Here is a 27,367-nt window from a genome sequence, read left to right as displayed (position 1 = left end):
ACCATACAATCAACCCCCGGAGATACTATTAAAGAAGAGACCATCTACGAGTCGGTGCCTCCCCCAAGTCTCAGATGGAAGCTTGAGGTACCGGCGGATAGGTGAGTCTACAACAGATCAGACTAATAAGGAGTCTTTTTAATCCCAGTATGTAAACACAGTTATAGAGAATGTTGTTGATTTAGTTTGTAGCTTTTGACTAGTGACGCTAGTAACACGTAATATATCTGTATGAGTACAATTTTGTGTTAGATGATAGACCTGGGAGGCTTTGAGGCAGGGCACACTAAGTTTGAGTGCTAGAGTCTCATTACATGTTGGTCCCTAGATATAAGGGGATTTTTTATACAGGAATCACATTGGGCATATCAATAGGCTGTGTAATCTACGCTTTAGGGTGCTCCATTTCGGTTTCCCTTCTTGTATCAATTTAGCGCGGGGCCTCGTACAACCTGAGCATGGTCCAGGTGAGGTGAGGTCCTTCTCCCTACCATGGAGGGTGAGCATGAATATATTATATAGTTTTTTCATTTATTTTTGGTGATACTAGGTGTGTGGGTAACTGACACAGTCAGTCCATAATTAACGACTATACATTTTCCTCCATAGAATTTGTATTTCCTTATTGACATGAAGGGCTAATGTCTGCGGTTGTTACAGGTTGTACCGTATTCAACCTTTCTAATTTTTTATTTCTCTCACTTTGGTGGTGGTGGTGTTTCTTTTGTTTCACTACTACTTGTGCAACTATTGAAAGAACAGAGGCCCTGACGAATGCCATGGGATTTTATACCCGATAGGCAGAAACATGTTGGCCCGTTATCAGACAGATATTTGTTTGACTGTCTCTCTTGCACTGTTCTTGGTTTTTAACTAGGAGGTGTGGTTCGTCCGCAGAATAAAGTTATTAGTAGGAGGACACTCCATCCTATTTTAAAGTCACTATTTCTTTGTTGCACTGCTATTCACTTGACCATCAAGGATCAGCCATCACTGACGGTTTGCGTATGTTGGTGGACCAAATCCTTAACCAGCAATAGATGGTGCGGTGTTTGCTGTCCCAATGATCAGGGGACCAGACTGACATGCACTTGAGTTTGGCCAAATGATAGGACTGATCACAGTGTCTATTTGATGGAAACCCTTCACTAATTGGTCTGGATTTGTCAGCCATGTATGAATGATATGCGCTGTGTTGGCTTTTCCGATACACATGGTGTTTACCGTATATTGAATTATGCTGTCTTCATGTGGTTTATACACACCGAGATCCTGGTGGCTCGGACTGACAGTCCAGCTATATAATTAAGCTGATAGACCCTCTGTGTTTTCTGTGTTATACATATAGAAGTTGCTGGGGATAATAACCAGGTACGGGTCTTTAAACCTTATATCCCTTGGACCCTCCCTGAATCCATTTTGTTGTTGATTATTGTTGAGCAGCTCTCTGGCTGCGGGTCCTTTTTTAGTGTGACTATACTTGTAGATAGCCAAATACAGTTTCATCAAGGATCAGCCATCACTGACGGTTTGCGTATGTTGGTGGACCAAATCCTTAACCAGCAATAGATGGTGCGGTGTTTGCTGTCCCAATGATCAGGGGACCAGACTGACATGCACTTGAGTTTGGCCAAATGATAGGACTGATCACAGTGTCTATTTGATGGAAACCCTTCACTAATTGGTCTGGATTTGTCAGCCATGTATGAATGATATGCGCTGTGTTGGCTTTTCCGATACACATGGTGTTTACCGTATATTGAATTATGCTGTCTTCATGTGGTTTATACACACCGAGATCCTGGTGGCTCGGACTGACAGTCCAGCTATATAATTAAGCTGATAGACCCTCTGTGTTTTCTGTGTTATACATATAGAAGTTGCTGGGGATAATAACCAGGTACGGGTCTTTAAACCTTATATCCCTTGGACCCTCCCTGAATCCATTTTGTTGTTGATTATTGTTGAGCAGCTCTCTGGCTGCGGGTCCTTTTTTAGTGTGACTATACTTGTAGATAGCCAAATACAGTTTCGTTTCATAGAACTGTTTTACAATAGTCTGAGACCTTGGTCCCTAATAGTGTGTTGACCTTGTCTTGGTTTCTCAGACATCATTATAACACATTCAACAACCATCATGGCCGAAATAAGTGGGATTGCTTATGATGACTCCATATATAAATCCATCCTGGATAGTATGCCAAGCGTATTGGATACACCTTCCACAGCTACCACTAGTACAGGAGACGAGTGGGCCAAAGTGCTGGTCCTGAAAAAATCGCATGCCCGGACATTGGTACATGGTATAACTATGGCTGAATATCTCAGGGCTAGTTGTGCCCCGCCAGGGCTAGTGGTGTTCAATGCCCCTCGACTATTCTTGCAAGATAAGAGCTTTTTGAAAGAGTGGTCCCTTATAGCATGGAGATGCACCAGGGACTGGTTAATACTGATTATTAGTACAGCTAAAAGATAGCTGACACCATCTTAGTCGAGATACAGGTCCTGGAAGCAGCCATTAGAACAACTGTAACACCGATTTTGTTAAAAAAAACAGCAGGATGAATCTAATAAAAACTCCTGTGAGTTTAAGGATAACATCTTACAAACTAAATTGGATAAATTCAAAAAAGATTTGTCCAATTGGAAACACAAAACGAGTGTACCCTTACACGAGTGACACCTATACACCGCCAGAGTACAGGAATAATGGTAGACGTTATGGGTCGAACTATTCTAGCTCGGGCTCTGATGGCAGCGATTCTGACAACACCAATACAGGCATACCTACTTTTCCACAACGAGGGAGGTGGAGGGGTAACAGGCCCTATCCATATGCCAACCAACACATGAATCAATACCAACAGTGGTGGCCACCTACACCTTGGGGTTTTCCACCTTACCAACATCAGGCATACCCACCACCACCCCCTAACTTCCAAGGGTTTCCTAATGCTTTTGATTCCCAACATTTTTTAGGGTTTTACCCACGCCGAACCAGAGGCAAAAGGAGACCGGCACAGCACACAGGGGTTCAATGGGAAGATCAGACAGGTCCCCATACAGGCACGCGGAGCCAAACAGCCAAGAATCAGAAGGCGGGTCTGTCGGGGAATCATCCCTCGCAGTCAATCTATCAACAAAAACATTGAGTCCCCTTGAAGAACACGTACTAAACAAAGGTTTAGGATTTGTTACGACCAACCATGGAGACCCTTTCTCTTTTCAGTGCGAACTAAGCCAATTTTTTAGAAAGGTTAGGCTGCACTACCTGTTTAAGGATAAGAATAATGAAGAATCTCAGTACAAAGATACCAACACGGGTCTCAGAGCCAAATCTAAATTCCAACCACCTGCACACATGGTTCCACCACAGGTTTTGGCCTTCGAGAAAGCGGTTGTGGACGATGTTGCTACGCTTTGGAGCACAAAAGTGAGGTCGTTTAACAATTTGACCAAATTGGAACAGGCAACACTCAAATCACTTTCGGAGGAACAGTCAATAACTATAAAGCCCGCGGACAAGGGCGGCTCTATAGTTATTCTCAATACTACTGATTATCAGGCAGAGTGCCTCAGACAGCTGAACAATAGACAGGCATACTCTCCTCCGCCCAAAGACCCCACTGAGGAAGTTATTAAACAAATAAGGGACATTGTTGAAGAGGCCCTCTCGGAGGGGTGGAACACCCAGAATGAGTCTACCTTCCTAGTTGCTAAACATCCTGTAACACCGTATTTTTACCTTTTACCTAAGGTGCACAAACCACAGAGGCCGCCGCCTGGCAGGCCCATTATTTCAGGAATAGGGTCTGCAGTCGAGCCGCTTTCCACCTTCGTAGATGTTTTCCTGCGGCCCATTGTACAACAAATGCCCACCTACTTGCAGGACACCAAAGACATGTTACGTATCCTGCCTGAAATAGACTTTGATACCGAAAGAGACCTCTTGGTCTCTTTCGATGTAGAATCATTGTACACCTCTATCCCTCAGGATGAGACTTTAGAAGGTGTAACATCCATCCTGAGGGAGAACATCGGTGAGACAATCACACCAGTACCGTTCATTATGGCTCTAGCCACCTTGGCCATGAAAATGAACTATTTTAAATATGAGGACAAAGTTTTTCTCCAGGTATCTGGCACTAGCATGGGCAGCGTTTTTGCGCCGAGCCTGGCTAACTTATATGTACATCAGTTCGAGCAACAACACGTACTGACTCCCACCAACCCCTTCCACACCTCGATTAGGTGGTGGAAGCGTTATATCGACGACGTGTTGGTGGTGTGGAGAGGCTCTTTGGATTCTGTCAAAGAATTCCATCTGTGGTTGAACAGCAGAAACCAGTACCTTAAATTTACGATGGAGGCACATAAAGAAAGGATTGCTTTCTTGGATTTGCCCATCTATGCTACACCTGCAGGCCTGCAGAGGGAGCTTTACAGGAAACCTATGGCGCGTAACTCTTTTCTCCTGTATGAGAGCCACCACCCTAAGTCCCTACGCCAAAACTTACCTTACGGGCAGTTCCTTCGAGTACGCAGAAACTGCTCGAGTAAGGAGGACTTTGATGCACATGCACGGAACCTTTGCACACAATTGAAAGAGAGACATTATCCTAGCTCGCTGATCAAGAGGTCAAGGAAAAGAGCAATGAATAACAATAGAGATGCCCTTCTTGAACCTCCCATTGCTAAACCACCACTCGAAAGACTCACATTTGTGCGTACTTTCAATACTAGGAATAACAGTATCCAGAAAATTGTGAGACGACATTGGCGCCTTCTCAATCATAGCAAAGAAAAGATAGCGCAGCCCCTATTTGCGTTTAAACGGGCCAGTAACATTCGGGACCGGCTTGTACACACACGCCCCAAAGAAACCAGAAAGAAAATTGGCGAAACCCTATGGAATCTCCCTCCTGTGGTGGGTCACCACCCTTGTGGCATTTGCTCTGTCTGTCCCCAGACGAATCATACCAGAGAGATAGACATAGGTTCGAATAGACCTTGGGTGCAGTGCAATTTCAGCACTTGCAACAGCAATAATTTCATCTACATGCTGACATGTATATGTTCTATTCGATATGTGGGCATGACAACCCGAAAAGTCCGCACAAGAATGTTAGAGCATAAGAGCTCTTTTTGCTGCAAGAAGTCCCACACGAAACTCACACAACATTTCTTGGAGAAACAGCACAATGAAACTGATTTCCAATGGACTGTCCTTGAGAAGCCCTATATACCTGGACACATAAGTGATGTGTCGAGTTACCTTTTCTCAAAGGAACAAAAATGGATTTACAAGCTCCAGACAGATAAATGTGGATTAAACGATGATATTCCATGGACCCTATTATAGGGTTCCAACCACGGGCTTAGCTTACCTCAGCAGAGGCCCCCCGTTTTGTATGAACGTAGATATTTCAATATGAACTGAGATATACACTTTTGGGTTGTATAGAGGTGTTATACTTTAACAAATACAACCTTATAAGCGTCGGCGGCATAAGTTTCATTAACACAAAGAGGGCCGAGGCTTAGTATTGCTGCAGCTTGCATTATTATAACTAACACACACCTTATAAATATGACCTCCAGAAGAAGTGTCTGTGTCTCGTAGGTGGAGCAGACTATGTACCACTAATATTTCTTCATTTACTGTTAGCCGGTGGTTCTTGGAAATACACTGTTGGCGAGAACCTTTACTGTAGACACAATGATTCTATATAGCCATACTTATAGTCTGGCTGACACGTCTTAGAGTATTGATTATATAACTCTATCCTTCAAAACAAAGTTAGAGCATTTTTAGATAATTGACTGGATAATATCCAGTGTTGCTGCGGTCATCGGTATAGTAAACATACTACCACAAACGGGCAAGTCGATATCATCTTTCAGTTCATATCTTTCAAGGTTCTGTGAGACTTGCAATATAACATAGAATGTCCTGTAATGTAGAGCGCCGTATTTGTAATGCGTTTGTATTTAGCGCAATGTCGAGCGCTCTACTTTTGTGCCTTTGATCATTGGCACAATTAATAACACTGAGCATAATAACACTGAGCATGATAGGGTTCTGATCGGAAGCGTCCTTGTGATTTCTATCACCCATAAAAACCGATACTAAACGAACTACAAAGATGGAGGAGATGATCTCATTTAGTAGTTCTGGGCCCGAGGTGATTACCCTTAGCAACTGCAATGTAACGAACTACAAAGATGGAGTTTATATTGTCATCCAGTAGTTCTAAGCGCGAGTTCTCGCGCGAATTCGAGCACAAAGTAGTGCGCCCCTAAATCCATCAAAAACAGGGTGAATAAACAATGCTCCCGTTTGCAAGTTAATGAAGAAGCAGGGAGATGCCACTGGGGACTAATCAAACCACTCTGGGATCACATAACATATACAATTCAAGACCTTCATTAATAACTGAGGCGGAGGGTTACCATACAATCAACCCCCGGAGACACTATTAAAGAAGAGACCATCTACGAGTCGGTGCCTCCCCCAAGTCTCATATGGAAGCTTGAGGTACCGACGGATAGGTGAGGCTACAACAGATCAGACTAATAAGGAGTCTTTTTAATCCCAATATGTAAATACAGTTATAGAGAATGTTGTTGATTTAGTTTGTAGCTTTTGACTAGTGACACTAGTAACACGTAATATATCTGTATGAGTACAATTTTGTGTTAGATGATAGACCTGGGAGGCTTTGAGGCAGGGCGCACTAAGTTTGAGTGCTAGAGTCTCATTACATGTTGGTCCCTAGATATAGGGGGATTTTTTATACAGGAATCACATTGGGCATATCAATAGGCTGTGTAATCTACGCTTTAGGGTGCTCCATTTCTGTTTCCCTTCTTGTATCAATGTAGCGCGGGGCCTCGTGCAACCTGAGCAAGGTCCAGGTGAGGTGAGGTCCTTCTCCCTACCATGGAGGGTGCGCATGAATATATTATATAGTTTTTTCATTTATTTTTGGTGATACCAGGTGTGTGGGTAACTGACACAGTCAGTCCATAATTAACGACTCTACATTTTCCTCCATAGAATTTGTATTTCCTTATTGACATGGAGGGCTAATGTCTGCGGTTGTTACAGGTTGTACCCTATTCAACCTTTCTAATTTTTTATTTCTCTCACTTTGGTGTTGGTGGTGTTTCTTTTGTATTACTACTACTTGTGCAACTATTGAAAGAACAGAGGCCCTGACGAATGCCATGGGATTTTATACCCGATAGGCAGAAACATGTTGGCCCGTTATCAGACAGATATTTGTTTGACTGTCTCTCTTGCACTGTTCTTGGTTTTTAACTAGGAGGTGTGGTTCGTCCACAGAATAAAGTTATTAGTAGGAGGACACTCCATCCTATTTTAAAGTCACTATTTCTTTGTTGCACTGCTATTCACTTGACCATCAAGGATCAGCCATCACTGACGGTTCGCGTATGTTGGTGGACCAAATCCTTAACCAGCAATAGATGGTGCGGTGTTTGCTGTCCCAATGATCAGGGGACCAGACTGACATATACTTGGGTTTGGCCAAATGATAGGACTGATCACTGAGTCTATTTGATGGAAACCCTTCACTAATTGTTCTGGATTTGTCAGCCATGTATGAATGATCTGCGCTGTGTTGGCTTTTCCTATACACATGGTGTTCACCGTATATTGAATTATGCTGTGTTCATGTGATTTATACACCCCGAGATCCTGGTGACTCGGACTGACAGTCCAGCTATATAATTAAGCTGATAGACCCCCTGTGTTTTCTAAGTCAAGTTCTAACCTGGCGTAAGAATCCGGCGATAACCGCGGATACCACGGCTTTTTTTATCACTCCAGAGTTCCGGGTCCTCTTTGTAAATACCGCAATGTCGTGTTTGCAACTTTTTTCATGTTGTTTTACGTAGGAACGCCTATTTTGCATCTCATTAGCAAAGTATATCCCTAACAAGAGAATCATTAAAAAAACACAGCTAACATGCGCTAATGCATGTTAACGACGCCTTGATGATTGTGTGATAAGTGATTTTCTGACGATAAGTGCCGGAAATAGGCGATACAATTGTTGATAATATGCCCCCTATTGCCACCATTACACATGCCACACCATATATATACATGTAAATGTACATAGCATAAAGGGATCGTGGTCGCCACTTTTTTGCTATTGGCTGGTTTGACTGACCCATGTCAAGCAATGGAAGGACTGGGGAGAGAGAGAGAAAAAAGAGAGAGAGAGTGAGAGAGAATGTGTGTGTGTTTGTGTGTGTGTGTGCGTGTGGCATCTCATCTAGACTGACAGCATGAGGGAAGACCACATATTTTTCCAGTTCTACATATAAATATTGCTAGCAGATGAGCAGTGAGTGAAAAACAATTGAGATTACAAAAGTGATACTAAGCCCCTGAGAGGATTGTGAGTTACTGATTTAGTGAATTTGCCCCACCCCAAGATCCCAATGGGCTATGTCTCCTCCGGAAAAGAGAGGGTGTTTAAGATAAAGTTGAGAACCATGACACTGCCAATGGATGATAATATAGAAAGCCTACCCAGTGTCAATAAAGCAGAGGTGTTTAGAGAGCGAAAGAGCAATTGGGAAAATGTCCTGCTGGCATTATTGTGCGCACCAGAAAGCTGCAAAGTGGTCAGGTGGAGAGAAGCCCCTAATGACCAAAAGGGTGACTGGAAAAAGGAATCAACTAACATGGATATCCTCTGTATGAGATAGTGGCAGGGGACAATCCTATGAGGATAGACAAATGAAACCTGAAGGCCATGGTAAGATCAGCTGTCCACAAAAAGTCTACAGATACCTAGGGTACTGTTGAGTAGATACGCAAAGCTCCCAGAAGGAATACATGGTTGTTTTGAGAGTAATTCAGTCTTTCAGGTACAAATGTGGTAGGGTCCAGGTCTGAGGAACCCATCTCTGATAAATGACTGAACAGAGTAGCTGAAAAGGAAAAAGCTGTTGGTGATTTTTAAAACTGCTTAAAAACTGTCATAGTGTATGCCAAAAATTGATTTGAACTGTGGATATTTTTATGTGAATGTGAGCACTAACTGACAAATAGTGATGAATGAATTCGGCCCTTCCCACATGTAGGTACATATGAACTGAAAATAACACGAGTCACCAGGTTATTCCCAGTGAAGGAACAAATGAATATGAAATCATTACATTGGAATTAGGAGATGTCTTGTACAGAAATATTCCGATCACTGTTCCCTATTTCGGTGGAAAAGTCGAGAGCCCCTTTCCTGTTTACGAATTACAGCAGCATGCCTACACAAAGCACATAGACTCAGGAAGGACTGTGTAACTCTCTGCCTTGCCAAACCTTAGTACTCCTTCAGTAAGACCACAGCATATAGGCCTTCTGGTTCACACCCTGGGTACTGGTGGTAATGAGAAACAAAATATTAATTATTCATTGTAATGCACTGCTCACGCATGGAAGTGCTCTTCTTCAACTTTATTGATGGTAAAAAATTATGGGCCAGATATACGAAGCCTAATACCGGTCAGTAACGGCTGAAATTACTGAATTTCGGCTGTTACCGACCGGTATTAGGCTTTTCAGTTGTAGGGGCCTAATTTAAGGATTCGGTAATTTACCGAATCGGTAATTTAAGGAATCAGTAAATCACCGAATTCTTAAATACCGATTCGGTAAATTACTGAATCCTTAATGTAGGGAGCACGCAAATGAGTGCTTTTCCCATTTTAGGATTCATTATATACCACCAACTACAAGTTGGTGGTAAATATCGAAAACCCCAAAAGAAGCAATTTTTTGAAAATTATTTCAGTGCCATGTGGCAGACATACATGCCTTTAGGGCACGTATGTGAGCCACATGTGCACCCATACACAATTCAGGGCTGCAACAGGGTGTCAAAGTGACAACCTGCCACCCTTCAATGTGTTCCCCCTTTTGCCGAATCAGTATTTACAGATTCTGTAATTCCAATTCATTCCTATGGGCCTCCAGGCCCATAGGAATGAATGGGAATTACCGAGTCGGTAAATACCGATTCGGTATTTACTGAATCTTACCGATTCAGTAATACTTACCGAATGAATACCTACATTCCATTTACCGATTCTAAAATACCAAATCGGTAAAATTTGGTATTTTAGAATCGGTAAATCTGGATTACCTACATCTAGCCCTATATTATTATTGACTTTAGCTGCACAGAACTCCTTACTGAAATGCTGGAGGCATGTAAATGGCCTCTTTTCACACCACCATCCTCTTTCATTTTTTCACTTGTGTCTAGCACTGCAGCCATGTATGTCTCTGTATAAAAGAATGCCTAAGCAAAAATAGCCATGTATACTGGGACCCAGGTTTGAAGGAAAATGTTTCACATTTGAACAAGACAGAGTGGAAATTCAGGTGCACTTAATGTCTCTTCTAAGGTTCTCATATCATTTGTGAGGATAAGTGACAATGTCTCTCCTAATATACTCCTGTCATGGTATCAACTGATGGCCATATCTCTTTGAAGGTTCTTCTATCTTTGGTAGCCATTATTGGCAATCTCTCTTCTAAGGTTCTCCTGTTGTTTGTGGCCATAGGTGGCAATGTTTCACCTGAATTTCTGCTGTCATTGGGGGACATAGGTGACTACGGGCCTGATTTAGAAGTTGGCGGAGGGGAACTCTCCATCACAAACGTGATGGATATCCCGTCTGCCGTATTTCAATCACATTCTATCCTATGGCGATCGTAATATGGAGGACAGGATATCCGTCACGTTTGTGACCGAGTATTCCCTCCACCAACTTCTAAATCAGGCCTTATGTCTCTCCTAATGTTCTCCTGTCATTGGTAGCCTCGGTGGTAATGTCTCTCCTAGGGTTCTCCTATCATTGGTAGCCACAGGTGTCAATGAAGGAACGTCTTGTGTGCAGTGTTGAGAAAACAAGAGGAAGTGGGTGCAATCATGCAACTACTTTACAATGCTTGAACATTGATGCTGGTATTGTATAAAAAAAATATATATATATATATATATATATATTTTAGCAAGGCTCTCCTCACGATGGAGAAGAGAAGAATTGAGTCGCAACCTTCATCCGGTTTGAAGTGTGTATTTTATTCTTTTGAAAGCGGCATTGTTCTTAGCTCAAATGCATTTCGCTCACTCCTGTGAGCTTCATCAGCGAGAAGAAAAAGAGAGGCGCCGCAGGTTCAGGACATCACAGCTCGCCACAAGACCCTCAATGTTCCGGCGCTGCCGTTTTTAACCCCTTGTTGGGAACCAGTTTCAGCTGCTGTTTGGATTTGCTGCATGCTGGGTCTTGTAGTTGGCTGTTGCCTTCAGTGCGTGTTTGCATGTCGATTTTCGCCTCCCATGCCTGCCGGAAAACCCTTGAAAATGTCCTTTTCAACATCTTCTGGGACCCCGACCATAGTCCAGTCTATGGGGGCACCTCACATCCTTTCGTGTTTTACACGTTCCGCAGGTTGGTCCGATTTCGGGTGTGAATGGCGCTCTGATGGGCGGTGCGTTTCTCTTGGGCCGGACCTTGGCACCATAAATATTTTAGCAAGGCTCTCCTCACGATGGAGAAGAGAAAAATTGAGTCGCAACCTTCATCCGGTTTGAAGTGTGTATTTTATTCTTTTGAAAGCGGCATTGTTCTTAGCTCAAATGCATTATATATATATATATATATATATATATATATATATATATATATATATATATATATATATATATATATATATATATATATATATATATATATATATATATATATATATATATATATATATAATGATTCTTTCATACCAATCAAGCTCTAAAACATACCTGTTAAACGTGACTAAGACTGACAATTTTGATGTCCAGTCTCAAGAAATAGACAGTACATACTTATAATGGACACCTTAAAGGACAGGATGCTCTTGTATAAGGAATTTGGGAGAAGGATATGTCAGGTGTTGGAATGTACCAAATAATTTGTGCTAGACCTCTGAGCCTTAGGGTGGTCCTACCCCAAATGTTTGCCTTCCTCCTCCATTTTTGCTAATATATTTTTTGCTTCCTTTAGCACTTTTCACACTTTGCCACTGTTAACCACCGCTAAAGTGTATCTGCTCACTCCTTGAACAATGGTAACATTGGCTAATACCCGATTGACATATATCATTTATTTGTAAGTCCCTGGTAAAGTGCCACTACATTTGCACAGGACCTGTAAATTAAATGCTACTAGTGGACCTGCAGCACTGCTTGTGCCACCCACTTATGTAGCTCTTCAAACATGTCTCAGGCCTTCCTTTGCAGCCTGTGTGTGCAGTTTTTAAAACTGCCATTTTAAACTGGCAGAAAAAGCCTTTTGCTAGGCCCAAATATTCCTTTTTGATAACTATAAGCCACCCCTAGTGTAGTCTTTGGATGGCCCAGAGGGCAGGGTGAAGTGTATTTAGAAAGTGGGACATGGACTTACAAATGTTACATGTCCTGGTAGTGAACAACTCTGAATTTTTCACTACTGCAAGGCCTACTTCTCCCATAGACTAACATTGAAGTTACCCTATTGCATTTAATATGTTGTCATTTTGAAATGGGAGTAGGTAACTAGTTCATGTTTGGTGTTTTTGTAATTACAATGAAAAATCCTAAATTATGGTGTAGTGGGTTTTTAATTCCTATTTTGAAAATGCCACTTTTAGAAAGCTGGCATTTTCCAGCCTTAGCTACTTAATGCCTGTAGCCTGTACCTGGGTGACAGAGTGACACCAATGGCTAGTTGGCTGGCCTCCTATCTTGAGCATCAGGGACAGAAGGCTCCAACAACCTTGACCCAGCACCAGGACTCTGCCATCTGTTAGTTTACCCTGCCAAGAGATGTCATCACTATTCTGGACCCTTGGAAGTAGGCCTAAGGTGCTCTGCCAGCCTCTGTGGATCCAGGGGAACTGATGCATCTCCTCTACTGCATTGCAGATCCCTGTGCAGAATGGATGCATTGCTGCTACTGCGTGGTTTGGAACACCCACTGTGCGACTCATCCACAATGCAGACCCTCACATCCCTCTTTGACAGCAACCTTGATGATAATGCCAGACTTTGCACTGCAGCTTTGCAACACTTTCGGTACCGATGCAATACCCCAACTGCACAGCGCATCCTCGATTCTGAACTTTGTATTGCAAGACCTGGTCAACGGGGCTCTACTAACTGGATTTTTGTCATTTTGGTCTTGTTTGATTCCTTACTCTATTTTTCTAATACTCTTGTGGGCTCTTTTTGAGGTGTGTTGTCACTCTGTTACCTTTAGAAGTGCTGCACAAATTTACAGAATCTCTGAGTTAAGCCTTACTGCTTTGTGTGAAGCTACCCGAGGGTTCAGGACAGGTTAATGTTGGGTAGGCTTGTGCCTCACCATGACAAAGATTGTGGTTGCGCTTGACCAGTGCTCACACTCCAGTCAACCAACAATCCAAATACTTACAATTTAATACAGTAAGATGTCAAACTGGTAAATTACAAAATTAACGTCTTGTTTAATCAGTAGTTTCTGTGTATATGTATACAGAATTCTGCCCTTTGTTCTCAGGTGCTGTGTGTAGGTATTCAAGCATTTTTCCCTCTGTGGCCCTTGTTACGAGTGGCCTCGTAATATCAATGGTGCAGCTAAGAGCATTTACCAGTACCCTCAAAATGAGTAACTCAGGGGTGGGGATAATCTGACTAATTTCATTTTTTAGGCATCTCATAATGTGATCATGAATGATCACAAATACTTTTCATGAAGCATAGATCTAAATTCATTAATGTAAATTGTATGTACTAGATGACAAGTAAATACTAGATAATGAGGTAAGGAAACAATGCCTTCCTATAGTGGAGTACTTTGCCATTTTAATTAGTGGTGGGTGAAAATTAAAGTTCGATAATGACGCTGGGAGAAATCAAGAAGAACCCCCGTTCAAGTCTATCAAAGTCGATTTCCCAGCTTTGCCATTCGGTCCCTGGCTATTGCTTTTCAGCATTCAATTAGCCATTTCTTGTTGCTCCACTCAGGAAGTGCAAGACTCGTGGTAGCAGGGAAATATGTGGTACATTGCTAAGGGCAGATAACAGGGAGATATTCGGGCTACCGAATGACTGAAAAGTAACCTGTGCCCATAGCCAGCATTGGGAGTACAGCTGGTGCTCAGAAGCCATGCACTGGCAATCTCTGCCAATATAGGGTCGGCTCCATAGCAGAAGGACTTCTGATGGAGGAGGATTGCGCTGCACAGGTGATGAGTGGTGGCTGTTTACCCACTAACGTGGGAGCCCAGAGCAGAAACAAAAATATTTACTGCTTGCATGGTTGATAATGGAGTCTCTTTTCCTCTCTCTTTTTCTTTTCAGGCACTGCCACTTTCAAACTTTGCAAAATTGATGAAGATTACAAAAATATTATGTAGGTCTTTCCAACTTTGCGCACTCCAGAATGTCTAGAAAGGGTAGTCAAATTGAATTTTTGCATATGGTCCTTTGAAATCTCAATCACATTTGAATGTTACAGGTTCTTTTCATCACAAAAGGACATTTAATATTATGTTATTGAAAAGAGAGCACAGGAGAGATTCTATATGTATAAACAATCCACACCAAAGCACCTTTATTAATGTAACCATTATTATACTAAAAATAATCATTTTTGGTGTTGTTAAAGGTGACATGGGATAAGCAGATGCTACATCAAAGAAGTGACTCACTGGCATGTTTAGCCTATGCAAGCGTCTCTTCTGAGGTGCAGACATTCAGACATGGTGATGGTCTCTCTAGTCAAGATGCCTAAACTTTCGATGGCAGGAGTCATACCTTCTGCTCTTTCATTGAAATATTGATTTTCATGTGAATTGTCACTCAAGTGACCCAATGCATTTTGTTCCAACCAATGTCAATTATTAATACTCCATATCGCTTATATTCTATTTCACTAGTGACTAATGCCATGTTCCTATAGATCGTGTGTCCTATGAAGAAGATTAAAACTAACAGGCGCACGTTATTATTACTAGGAGTTATGTCTAACCATATCTACTATATATTGAATTCCCCAAACCTATGATGTGTACAGAGAAGGGTCTGTTTGATGAAGTATTTTTCCAAAATCCTTTTGCTTTTACACTACTGGAGGGAAAGATTTGCCTTAAGATTAGGAAAAATGTTTACAGAATTTTTCATTGCTTCATGAATTTATTATACGTGAATACAACAAAGTCTATCTCCTGTTTATGTTCTAGGTTTTCTCTAAAATGAGACTCACTTAGGCGTATGTGCCTTTCACAGACACAATCACAAATGTGAATGCTTCATCGCGAACCATTCAGCGACCCTGTATATTGAATCCCTCCACGTTATGTAGCAATGCATAGTTAAATTATAAAATGAGACAATTTAGACATTGTTTTTCATGCTTTGAAGATGTTTTCTTCCCATATTATATATGCATGATATGTTTTCTTGCTGAAGTGCTTTACTTACAGCACTGTGTTTCTATTGCAAATACGATTATAATATCTTGCTTGATTAGTAATGCATTTATTTTCCACCTCAGTTATTCTAGTGTACAAGCAAGGCATTGTATGATTCACACCTATGCTTTGCAAATGCAGAGGCAGTATTGATTCGCTCACTATCAGTGACCACTGCTATGCTTGCAATGTGTGTATCCTGATAAATTCCAAGGGGCAGATTTACAATAACTGGCGCATCCCTGCATATTAGCTGGGATGCGCAAGTTATTATGCGTGATGGAAACATAGCCTTGTGCCTCCATGGATGCTCTGCATTTACAATGCGTGAACCGTGGCGCAAGAATAGACAGATGTGTGATGCATCTCATTGGCGTACGGGCAGCGCATTGCTGGAGTCGTATCATAAGCACGACACAACTCCAGCAATGGTTAGGAATGCCTATTCTTAATATGCTGCGTCACTCCTTATGCCTGCTTCAATTTATTTATTTATTTTATTTATTTAACTTATAAAGCGCAGACAGCTACCCAACAAATGGTTTCCCGGCGCTAATGATTCAGTAGTAGATAGCGGGACAGGCATTTTCAGATGTTGAACAGCCAGGTTTTTTAGGCTTTCCTGAATTTTACATAACTCACCTCAGAACGCAAAGCGTGTGGCATAGTGTTCCAAAGTGACGGTCCAAGAAATGCAAAGGATTTACCACCCATGCGTGAAAGTTTTATTTTAGGGATGACAAAATGATTAGCTGTTGCAGATCTCAAAATCCGAGAGGGATGATAGGGTCGGACTAGTTTTTGTAAATACTTGGGGGCTGTTTTTGTGAAGATCTTAAACATAAAGCACGGAGATTTAAATTTGATCCGATTCTCTATTCTCAACCAGTGCAGCTCTCGGATGTATTTGGAGGTGGATGAGGAAATAGGAATTTTCCATAACAGTCTCGCAGCTGCGTTTTGCACTGTTTGTAGTCTGCGGATCGTTGCCTTTTTTGCTCCCAAATATAACAAATTGCCATAATCAAGCCTAGATGTTATTAAGGCATTGATAACCGTTTTCTTAGTGTGTTCCGGTAGCATCCAGCAAATCTTTTTAAGCCATTTTAGTATTGCAAAACAAGTGGCCGATGTCTTCACAGCTTGCTGATGCATATTCAATGAATCGTCGATTATGATACCTAGATTTCGAGCCTGCGAAGTTGGAATCGGGGGAGTACCCATTTCAGATGGCCAGTGTTGGGGTCCCCAAAGTTCTTTGTTTTTTCCCAGGACAATTAGCTCGGTCTTATCACCGTTCAGTTTGAGAAAGTTATCTTGCATCTACCCTGCAATCTTTCCCAAACCTAGTTTAAAAATAGAGGGATTATCACTTTCCGCAGAGGAAAGAGAGAAGAGAAGCTGAGAATTGTCAGCATAGGAAAACATTTGCAATCCAGTCTCTTCTACTAGTTTAGCAAGTGGGCTCATATATAAGTTAAAAAGTAACAGACTCAAAATCGAGCCTTGTGGTACTACATGTTTAAAAGTCAGGGTGTCTGAACAGGCATATTGAGAAAAGACTTGAAAGGTACGATTTTCTAAGAATGATTTAATCCAATTAATGGCAGTGCCACGAATGCCTATAGAGTGGAGTGTCTGCATAAGTACCGCATGTGACACAGTGTCAAATGCGGCACTGAGGTCAAGAAGCACTAGTGCCACTGTTTCTCCTCTATCCATCAACGCTTGGGTATTCTCAGTTACACCTAACAAGGTAGTCTCAGTAGAGAAGTTCGAGCGAAAACCTGATTGATGAGAGGGCAACAGGTCATGCGTGGTTATAAATTCCGTGAGAGAGCGATGAACATGTTTCTCCAGAATTTTTGCAAAAATGGGCAGAAGGGAGATTGGCTGAAAGTTGGAGGGCAGGTTTGGGTCAGCATCAACCTTCTTCAGCAAGGGATGAATCATTGCATGTTTCCATTCATCAGGCACATGTTCTTCCTGAAGACATGAATTTAAAAGGTTGGTGATGACATTCATGGCTTTCCTATTTAGTTGTTTTAGGACTGAGCATGGCAAAGGGTCTCTAGGCGAACCTGATTTAATCGTATTGAGTAAATCAACAACAATATCGATGTTAAGCATGGGCCATTTTTCTAATGTGGCGATAGAGCTATCACAGACATTAGGTCCTAAAATATCAGTTTGGTTGTCAGTTTATCAGGAAAGGTATTAAGAACACCCATATATGCCTTATACTGTTCATTTTGTGCTTGTTCAATGCCCTGATATATTTTGTCCACTCTATTTACAAAGAAGGTGGCTAGTTGGTCACACTGTATTTTATTAAGATCTGGCGGAGTTTGTAAGGTATTTGAGCCAGCCAGCTCTTTCACTATTTTAAAAAGTGTTTTTGATTGATTTAGGGCCTCTGTTATTTTGGTAGGCGCAAGGAATTGACTCAGTGGTGTTGTAAAAGTGACTCAGTGAAATCTTGTGGATTTCACTGCGTCACTTTTACAAGGCTTCCTTGTGACGGAACACCCACCCTGCATACATTATACCTGACGCAGGAATAATGTAGCGCAGGGCTTTATAATGTGACGCATCACCCTTGATGTGTCACATTGTAAATATGTTGCTTTGTGCTGCATTATTTACGACGCCGATGCGTCACAGAAGTGAGGCAATGGTGGCATAAAGTCGGCGCAAGGGGCTTGTAAATCTGCCCCCAAGTCTTTATTTATATTGGACCCTACAAAGTGCAGACCAACATTTCCTTCAGCTCTGTACGAGGGAAGAACATATTTCAATTGCAATCCCAAATTCGTTAGATAGACTTTTTTATTAATAATGTCTATTTTAATTCGTTATTATCAATTGTCATTGAGAAAAAAAGTATGAGGACAAAAGTAAAAGAGAAAATAAGTTGTTTTATTGTGGTCTAAAACAAAGATATTGGCTGGAAATAGCTGACATGTTCTATCTCCTCCCTGTATGACATATTCCCTTCTTTACTTGAAATAATAAAATGTACCCATTAAATTGAGCAAATAAATGCACTTATCAAAGTGCTGCGAAGGGAGTTGCATATTTTGTGCTATACAAAATAATCAAACATATGCATAAGTGCATACAAAAATAAGTGGGACAAGTTATAGATTACACACCAACAACTGGATTAGTCCTGCCATGTATAATGCCATGTATAAAAGTTGCTTTATTGCAACACTGCTCTTTTTTCATCCGCAACTTTGTACGGTAGTTGTAAGCACATCTCGGCATGTACTCTGCACAAACTGAAATAAATAGAAATGTTGTGCTTTACATCAAAAAATGTTAATGTTTACTTTGCACATTTCTACTTTATAAAAATGCATTACCCATTTTTACAATGTAAGTCAAAAGGAGATATAGAGTGATATAAAGGGCCATGTCAAAATTGGTATACACTTCTTTGGCACATGCAATTTACCTGTAAGTCCCTAGCAAATGGTACTACCTGTACCCAGGGCTGGTAAATTAAATGTCTTTCATACGCTGCAGCACTCATTGTGCCATATTCTAAAGTAGCACTGTAAAAACGGGCCCTAGGCCTGCCACTACAGCCTGTGTGTGCAATTTTAAAATACCATTTCAACCTGGCAAATTAACCCTTTTGTCAAGCCTAAACCTTCCTTTTTAAGGCCTTAAAGTCTCCCTTGAGTAAGGCCCTAAATGCCTAAAAGGGAGTGTTCGTGGTATTTAAAAAGCAGGACATATATATTTAATGATTTACATGTCCTGGCGGTAAAACAATCTCCAAAGTCATTTCACACTTTGGCAAGGCTGACTTTCCTATAGGTTAACACTGGTTTACAGAATTCCTTTCAAAAAGTGCTAAATTCAATTTGGGAGTAGCTAGAAAAATGGTAGTAATTTGACATCTAACTTTATGGTTCAGTCAGATTGTATATTACTATTTTAGAAATGACCGTTTTAGAAAGCTGTCATTTTCATGCCATTAACCAAAATGTCTTCTTGCCAGGGTCCAGTTTTCACCTGACCCCTGATGACTCCCCTGTGGTGAGTTATGCTCTGCTCCCAGACAGTGGACACAGCATCCTGGGAGTGGGGAAGAGGACTCTCCCCTTGACATGATGGCTCGGGAGCTGTGCCCAGCCTCATCCTGTGTTTCAAAGGATGCCTACCATGTCACCGGCAGATGAAGCTCAGACCTAGGAATGCATCTTCTTTGTCTCTTGTCAGAATGGCACAAAAGCACAGTGGTGGGAGTAGTAGAATTTTCCTGAACTGGTTTGGGGGACTTGCCCTCCACCCCTGGCTGGAATGGACATAAAAATGGACACCACAAACCTCTTCTAAAAACACTCTTGCACCTGTGAAAATCAGAAGAATGGCTGCCCTTCTGTCTGAAACCTGAAGGAAGACTGGGCCTGCTTGCATTGAACTGGGTACCCCAGATGTGACTTCAAGTGTCAGTTGACTGACCTGCTGTTTGAGCTAAGGGCCACAACAAGTTTCCAGAGAACCTTTTGTTGCAACTGATCAGTATTACCTGGATCTGTCCTGGACTCACCTGCTGGCGTCTGTTGAAGCGAGCGCTTGGGAGTGCTATACCCCAGGTCCTGGATCATTGGCTGGTGTAGTCCTCCTGTTCACATTAAAAAAGCTGGGACTTGAAAATTGTTGCCAATTTTATACCTGGAGAACTGACAGACACAGGGATCCCCATCGAAGTTGAAACTGTCAACCTGTGTTAGACCTGTCATCTTTTGGCGTTTTTCCCCTGTCTTTTTGCTTTCAGGCCTCCTGTTTTTGATGGTATGCTGGACTCCGTTTTTGTTGGTTTAGTGTCTATGCACACAATTTCACTGCTATTCAGTGCTGAAGTGCAAGTGCTCCTACTGTAAATTCCATCATGACTGGTTTTCCATGATTGGCATATTTGGTTTACTAGTAAGTCCCTAATACAGTGCACTTTGTATGCCTAGGGCCTGTACATCAAATGCTACTAGTGGGCCTGCAGCACTGGTTGTGCCACCCACACAAGTTGCCTTTCAAAGGTGTCTCAGTTCTGCCAATGCAGTGTCTGTGCGCAGTTTCAACTGCCATGTCGACCTGGCAAGTGCACCCACTTGCCGGGCCCTAACCTTCCCTCTCACTACATGCAAGGCACCCCTAAGGTAGGGACAAGCTACTCCTATGGGCAGGATGCAGTGTATGTGAAAGGTAGGACATGCTCTGGTGTGTTTTAGATGTCTCTGTAGTGAAATACAACCAATTCAGTTTTTCACTATTGATTGGCCAATAGATGATCATTGGAGCTGTCATGCAACATTTTACAAGTATAACTTTCAATTTGGAGAAGCTAGAGAAATGGAGTTTAAACTCTCTGAGCTCAGAAGTTAATAACATATCTTGTAGGTGATATTTAATCTGTGTGTTTAAAAATGACACTTTTGGAAAAGTAAAAGGCACACAGATGATGGACGGAATGCGAAACAAATAAAACATTCACCCCCAGTCAAGAGATCCTGGTTAAATCCATCGTTCTTTTGCTCATCATGGCACCCCAGTTTAGACCCAGCCATATGCAAATCAGTTGTTGACCATGTTCCTCATGGGAACAGTTCAACCCGATCTGCCAAGCCAGGTCCTTCATGGACTGGAAACAAGCATCCTGGGACTAGTTTTGGGGCATTGCCCTTCATGATTTGCATATGATTGGGTTAAAACTGGAATGGCAGGTAGAGTAAAGACACATTGGATTTAGGCCCAGATCTCTGTACTTGGGTGAATGTTTGATATTGCTCAACATTCTGTGCATCAATTGTTTTTTTTGCATTTGTCCCCTTGAGTGGGATGGGTATGCTCAGACGTGGGTCCGGGGATGCTTGTTTCTGGTCCAAGGATGACCTAACCAGGCAAGTCGGGTTGGACTATTCTCAGGGGGACCAGGGTCAAGACTGATTTGCATATGGTTGGGATCAAACTGGAATGACATGGGGAGCAAATAAACAATGGATTTAGGCCCAGATCTCTGTACCGGGGTGAATGTTTGACATTGTTCAACATTCTGTCCATCAATTGTTCTTTTTACTTTTAGAAAGTGGGCCTTTTCTTGCTTAAACATCCTATGTGCCTCTGTCTGCTTTTGCATTCACCGTCTGGTTTAAGACTGACAGAGGCTGATTGTGCATTCAATCCAGACACTCACACAAATGGAGTTGAGGTGTGCCCTGCATATGCTGACGGGGCATCCTGGGCTAGAGTGGTGAGAGCAGTCATTACTGACAACTGAATAGGCTGTGGCTGCTCTGCACAATACTTTTTCCACCTCCTGTAGTGAAGCTGGACCAGGTTTGCAAAAACTGGCTTTTACCGAGAAAAAGGGACTTTTCGCTTACGTTTTCAAAGAAAAAAGTGATATAAAAATTGAGGCCCTGACCCAAACATTTTAGAAGTCTTTTGGACTAAAGGACCTGCCAAGAATAAGAGCTGGAAGAGCTGCCAGAAGAGTACTGCCCCTTTGTTTTGTGTTGCTTTTTTGGGTTGGCCTGCAGTTGCTCCTTCTGTCTTGGGCAGTGAAAGAACTGGACTGCACTTCCTGTAACTTATTGCCTGAGTTTCTCCAGGCCTTTGAATTAGATCGTGCCTCCTGTTGGAAGTCTCAGGAACATCAAAGACTTTAAGTCGATCTGCCAACAGCACTGGGAACTGTGTGTGTTGTGGTGCAACAGAAGAAAAATCACTACAACGCCATCAACACTGCCACTGCCGACTACATGACCTGGAGACACCCTAGAGAGCATCACCCCTCTTCGCATGGCAACCTTGGTCTCACCGCCGCTGCCACCAGATGCCGCCACTGAGCTGCTGCTTGCACGATGACCTAGGAGCACTGCACTTTGCATGCCTCAATACACATCACCGCCATGGTATCCCCAACGGCGATGCTTCACACTGACATTTTTGCCACTGCCTGCACCATGGACAGGGGGCACCGCTCCTAAGGTACTCGACGCACTGCCCCATTCCACACCACAGCCTTGCACCACGGACGCTGAGGCCATTGACACCAGATCGTCAACTGGCGCAACTGCTTGCACCTCTGTCGCCAAGCTGCTGTCTGCACTGCGACCTAAAGTTGCCACACGCCACATGGCTCATGACTTTGAATTCACAGAGTTCGATCTGCAACACGTGTTACTTTAAGGGATGACGTCTCCTGCAATGACCTCCAGAACCGACGTCTGCCGATGATGCCGCCTCTTCTGAGCTTATTGCAAGTTCCACAACGCCTTGCATTTGCAAGGTATTGTTGATGCGTCTCATCAATACCGTAGCTGGCCCACAACCTCACGGTCGTCCTGAACTGTTGGATTTGTTTGTTCACAATGCCGTGATACCCCGAGATGGAACTATCGACTTCAGGAAGCTGTACTTTAAGTCTATTCTTCAAATATTCATATATTTATTACTGTATGTTGGATTTTTTTATCGTTTTTGTCTTGTTTTACACAGATAACTATTGCCTATTTTTCTAAAACTGATATGGTGTTCATTTGTAGTGTTTTCACTGTATTACTGTGTGTTATGTGCAAATGCTTTACACATTGCCACTGAAATAAGTCTGACTGCCAAGCTACCAAGGTTTTTTTTTTTAGAAATGATATCCCCCTTACCCTGACTAGAAGGAGGTGTCCCTAATTGGGACAGGGTACAAATCCCAATTTCTAACACTGTCAAATTGCTGTTTGGCCTCAGCTTGCTAGTTTGCCCCAAATAACGTCATTTCCAGAAAACTTTCTTAATTTGAACCTAGGGGGCTTTATTGGGACTAACGCCAAGCAGCAGTCGACATTGAGGCTTACCTGGGCCCATATTATCATTTTCTCCCGCTTGGAGTTTTCCTACCTTTGTCAACGACTGCATCGGGACCCCACTTTTCAGCAACACACAATCCTCGAGCCCAACTGCGAATCCAGCTTGAAGCTTGCCCCACTGTTAACTCGTGGATGACCACTTTTTCTCCATAGGAATGTTCCAATATGAAGGTAAACTTTATGCCGGGATGAACCTGGTCCATGTATCTGACTAGCGCTTGACCAAGGTCAACTTTCACATTTGACTTTGACCTTTCTGACCTTGGAAACCTGGGTCTAACCCTCCAGTTGGAAGATTCAGGAACATCAAAGACATTTTCTAAAAGCACTGGGAACTGTGTGTTTTGTGCTGCAACAGAAGAAAAATCACTACGACGCCATCAACGACGCCGCTGACGACTCCATGACCTGAAGATACTTCAGAGAGCACTGCCCTGCTTCGCACCACAACCCTGGTCTCACCGACACCACCACCCAATGTTGTCACTGAGCTGCTGCTTGCACCATGACCGCACTTCGCACCACCTCGCTACACATCACAGCCCTGCTATCCCCAACGACGATGCTCCACGCTGTGATTGCTGCCTTTACCGGCACCGTGGCAGGGGGGCACCGCTCATAAGGTACTCAACACATTGCACCATCCCACACCACAGCCTTGGCCCAGGGACGCCGGTGCCATTGACCTTCTGACCTTGGAAACCTGGGAATAACCCAACATGCCACACAGCCCACCCATGCCACTGGACACATCCTAGACCCCGTCTCCACATCTTTCAGTGTAGGAAGTTGCCTCACTGGTTGAGGGGAATAAAACCCTACTCAAGCAGCAACCACAATTATTGACAGATTGAAACGCAAGCAAACCCCAAATTAACCTGTGCTTAACCCTCTGGTAGGTTGGCACAGGTATGTATGCAGCACAAACAGTAATAAAGTGAATACAAAGCAGAAGATAATTCTACACAAATTTAGAAAAATAGAGTACAAATTAATAAATGATTTGAGACCAAAACCACAAAAATTCAATCACTAGAACTGGAGTAATGCAATTTCAATGTTTTAAGTAAAAATAGTGCATAGAAGAACAAAGTACCAACTGTGATTATCTGGTCATGCCAGATCAGGACAAAGTTACAAGTTCAGACCGACCATGATAGAGCACATCCGGATACAGGAAACAAGTTAGGCCTACTGAACAAAGTACCTTAAATCCTAGTTTGCGGAGATTTGCGAGATCCCGCATCAAGGATGAGCCGCACAGTGGCAATTCTAAGGAAGTTGTGTCACTGCGATGTGGAGTCTTCCATAGCTACTCGATCGTGATGCAAGACCTGCATATGGGATGCGTTGTGCACTGCCGGTTCCTATACGGCTGCGAGAAGATGCATTGCACTGCCTTTGTTCTGTCCACAGGACCACAGCTGGGTTAGCAGAGCACCCTCAGGCCCAATTCTAAGGGTCCGGGATTGGGATGGCAACACTTTGAGGTGTAGGACTCATAGAAGACAGTGTCCTGGGTTTAAGGTAGTTGGAGTCTTTTCTGTCCCTGAGGCTCTGATTTAGAGGCCAGCCAACTAGCCCTTGGAGTCACTCTGGTGGTCATGTTTTCAAGATGGATTCAAGATTCAGATCCAGTCCTTCTCACTCAGGCAGAAGACCATCAGAATAGCAGTCCTACTTGTAAAGCAGCATAGCAGTCTTTCTGAGCCTTCCACAGGTCCAGAGGTGTACTGAAAAGTTGGATCTGAGGGTCCATTATTTATACCTGGTACCCACTTTGATGTAGGATAAGGTTCTAAAGGTTTTCAACCGCCCGATGTGTTTGGAATTTCCTAGTGCCTCCCTGTTCTGGCCTCAGCTTGTCTGTGGACACAAAAGACTAATATCAAACCCTTTGTGAGTGTGCTTAGGCCGAGGCTTTGTGATGTTTATGTGTGGTAGGTGACAGCTCTTCTTCCTCATCAAATCAGAGATGGTGTATCCTACCAACACCTATTACCATTTGTCTCACTGCTTGGGAGCGAACACACAACGACCAACTCATAGCTACACTTAATTATGTGATCCAGGATATAGGCTGCAGGCACCAAATTGGTGGAACAAGAAAATGTCAGCTTCCTAGAAGTGTCATTTTCAGAACTGTGATTAAAAAAAGAAGTTTAGACGCTAAATTTGGCATTCCTAACTACTTCCAGTTGAAAATGATCACTTCTGAAATGTAATAAGGTAAGCCAATGTTATCCTACGGGAGAGGTAGGCCTTGCATATGTGAAAAAACAATTTTAAAAGTGTTTCACTATCAGGACATGTAAAACGTAAAAGGACTTTTTAAATACATGCACCCTGCCCTCTGGACTGCCAAGTTAAAAACTGCTCACATAGGCTGCATTAGTAGGCCTAGAACATGTTTAAAGTTTAAAAGGGCTACTTAAGTGGCTGGCACAATCATTGTAGCAGGCCCACTCGTAGAATTTAATTTAAAGGCCCCTGGGCACATGTAGTACCACGTTATAGGTACCTATAAGTAAATTAAATGTAAATTGGGTGTATGCCAATATTACCATGTTTAGAGGAGAGAGCACATGCACTTTAGCACTGGTTAGCAGTGGTAAAGTGCATTGAGTCCTATGGGCAACAAAACCAAGATCAGAGAAAATGGAGCAGTAAGCCAAAAAATTGGGGAAAGACCATCCTAATGCCGACATATATAATAATCAAGACCTGTCACCTGGACAGGTCATGCAATAGTCTGTTGTACAATAAACACCCATCAACCCAGAAGAGCCCCCACAGAGGGCCCAGCAGGGAGACACTGGATCAACCTTACAGAGGCAGACTGGATGACTTCTCTACACGAGAACAAACCAGAACCAATGTGCCTCCTGGCACGCAACATTGAGAACCTCAACAAGAGGATTACCTACTGAAATGAAATGAACAAACTCAGAAAAAACTAGAACACAAGCCAGCTGGTACACACAAGACCCCAGAATAACCAAGAAACACTGCAATCAACTGGTACCGAAATGGAGAGCCAGCAAAGGGGAAGTGGAAAAAGACGCTTTGAAAACTGCCCGAGGAGGTAACACCAGCTCATCCGAGGAACCAAGAGGAATGCCATAGTTGAATGAATTAACAACTGTTTCAACGGCAGCAAAGAAGTCTTTTCAATCATCCACCCATCACAAGATCTGTACAACAGCCCTCTTACACTTATTTTGCAGCAAGACATCAGCCTTATACATTAACTTACCCTTGCAACTGGATCATCCGACCCTAGCCAGAAGTCTCCCAGTGATGAAGGAAGTCAACACAATCACCACGTAGGACACCATTACCATATAGGAAACCACCTCAATCATGAAGGCCATAAATTCCAAGGCCCTAGGGGACCCCTAACTCCACCATGCCTCTGACAAAGAAGCCAAGCCCGTCAATGAGGTCCTCACCCCTATACTCAACACCTCCGTCTGTCCAGCCACTTGCACCATGGAAACATGCATCCATCAATGATGTTCTAAAGAAGCCCTTCACCAACGTAACCAAACTCACCAATTACCGTTCTTCCTTCTCTACTCGCTCAAAGTCTTGAAAAAGCCATCAACAAGTGCCTCTCCAATCTCCTCACCAAACACCAGCTTCTCACACACTTAGGATTTAGACCCAACCACAGCATGGACACCACCCTTGTAGCAGCAACGGACAACAGCCCGATGATCCTCAAAAGGAGGGGAACCTCAGCCCTCATCCTTCTAGAACTAGCAGCAGCCTTCAACACCATCTCACACCTCATTCCTAGTTGCTGACTCCATGAAGCAGGCATCCAAGGACACACCTTTGAATGGAATTCACCCACCGGAAGTACCCAAACCATCAATATGACCCCCTACTCCTCTGAAGCAAGAGATCTTATTTGTGTTGTGTTACAGGGTGCCTCACTCAGCCCAGTGCTCTTTAACATATACAAGCTTACAAC

The 27,367-nt window shown here is 42.8% G+C and overlaps 1 protein-coding gene across 1 annotated transcript in view; it reads right to left on the bottom strand.

The window, feature by feature from the left end:
* Nucleotides 1–27,367, bottom strand: part of KCNT2 (potassium sodium-activated channel subfamily T member 2) — a 1,660,679-nt gene that overhangs the window by 1,602,439 nt on the left and 30,873 nt on the right. The window contains exon 2 of the mRNA XM_078650345.1: nt 4,518–4,588. Coding sequence (XP_078506471.1) covers nt 4,518–4,588 — 71 coding nt within the window. The remainder of the gene's footprint in view (nt 1–4,517; nt 4,589–27,367) is intronic.

Source organism: Lissotriton helveticus, chromosome 1_1, assembly GCF_964261635.1.
Source record: "Lissotriton helveticus chromosome 1_1, aLisHel1.1, whole genome shotgun sequence".
Classification (NCBI taxonomy): Eukaryota; Metazoa; Chordata; class Amphibia; order Caudata; family Salamandridae; genus Lissotriton; species Lissotriton helveticus.
This window is presented reverse-complemented; position numbering and strand designations above follow the sequence as displayed.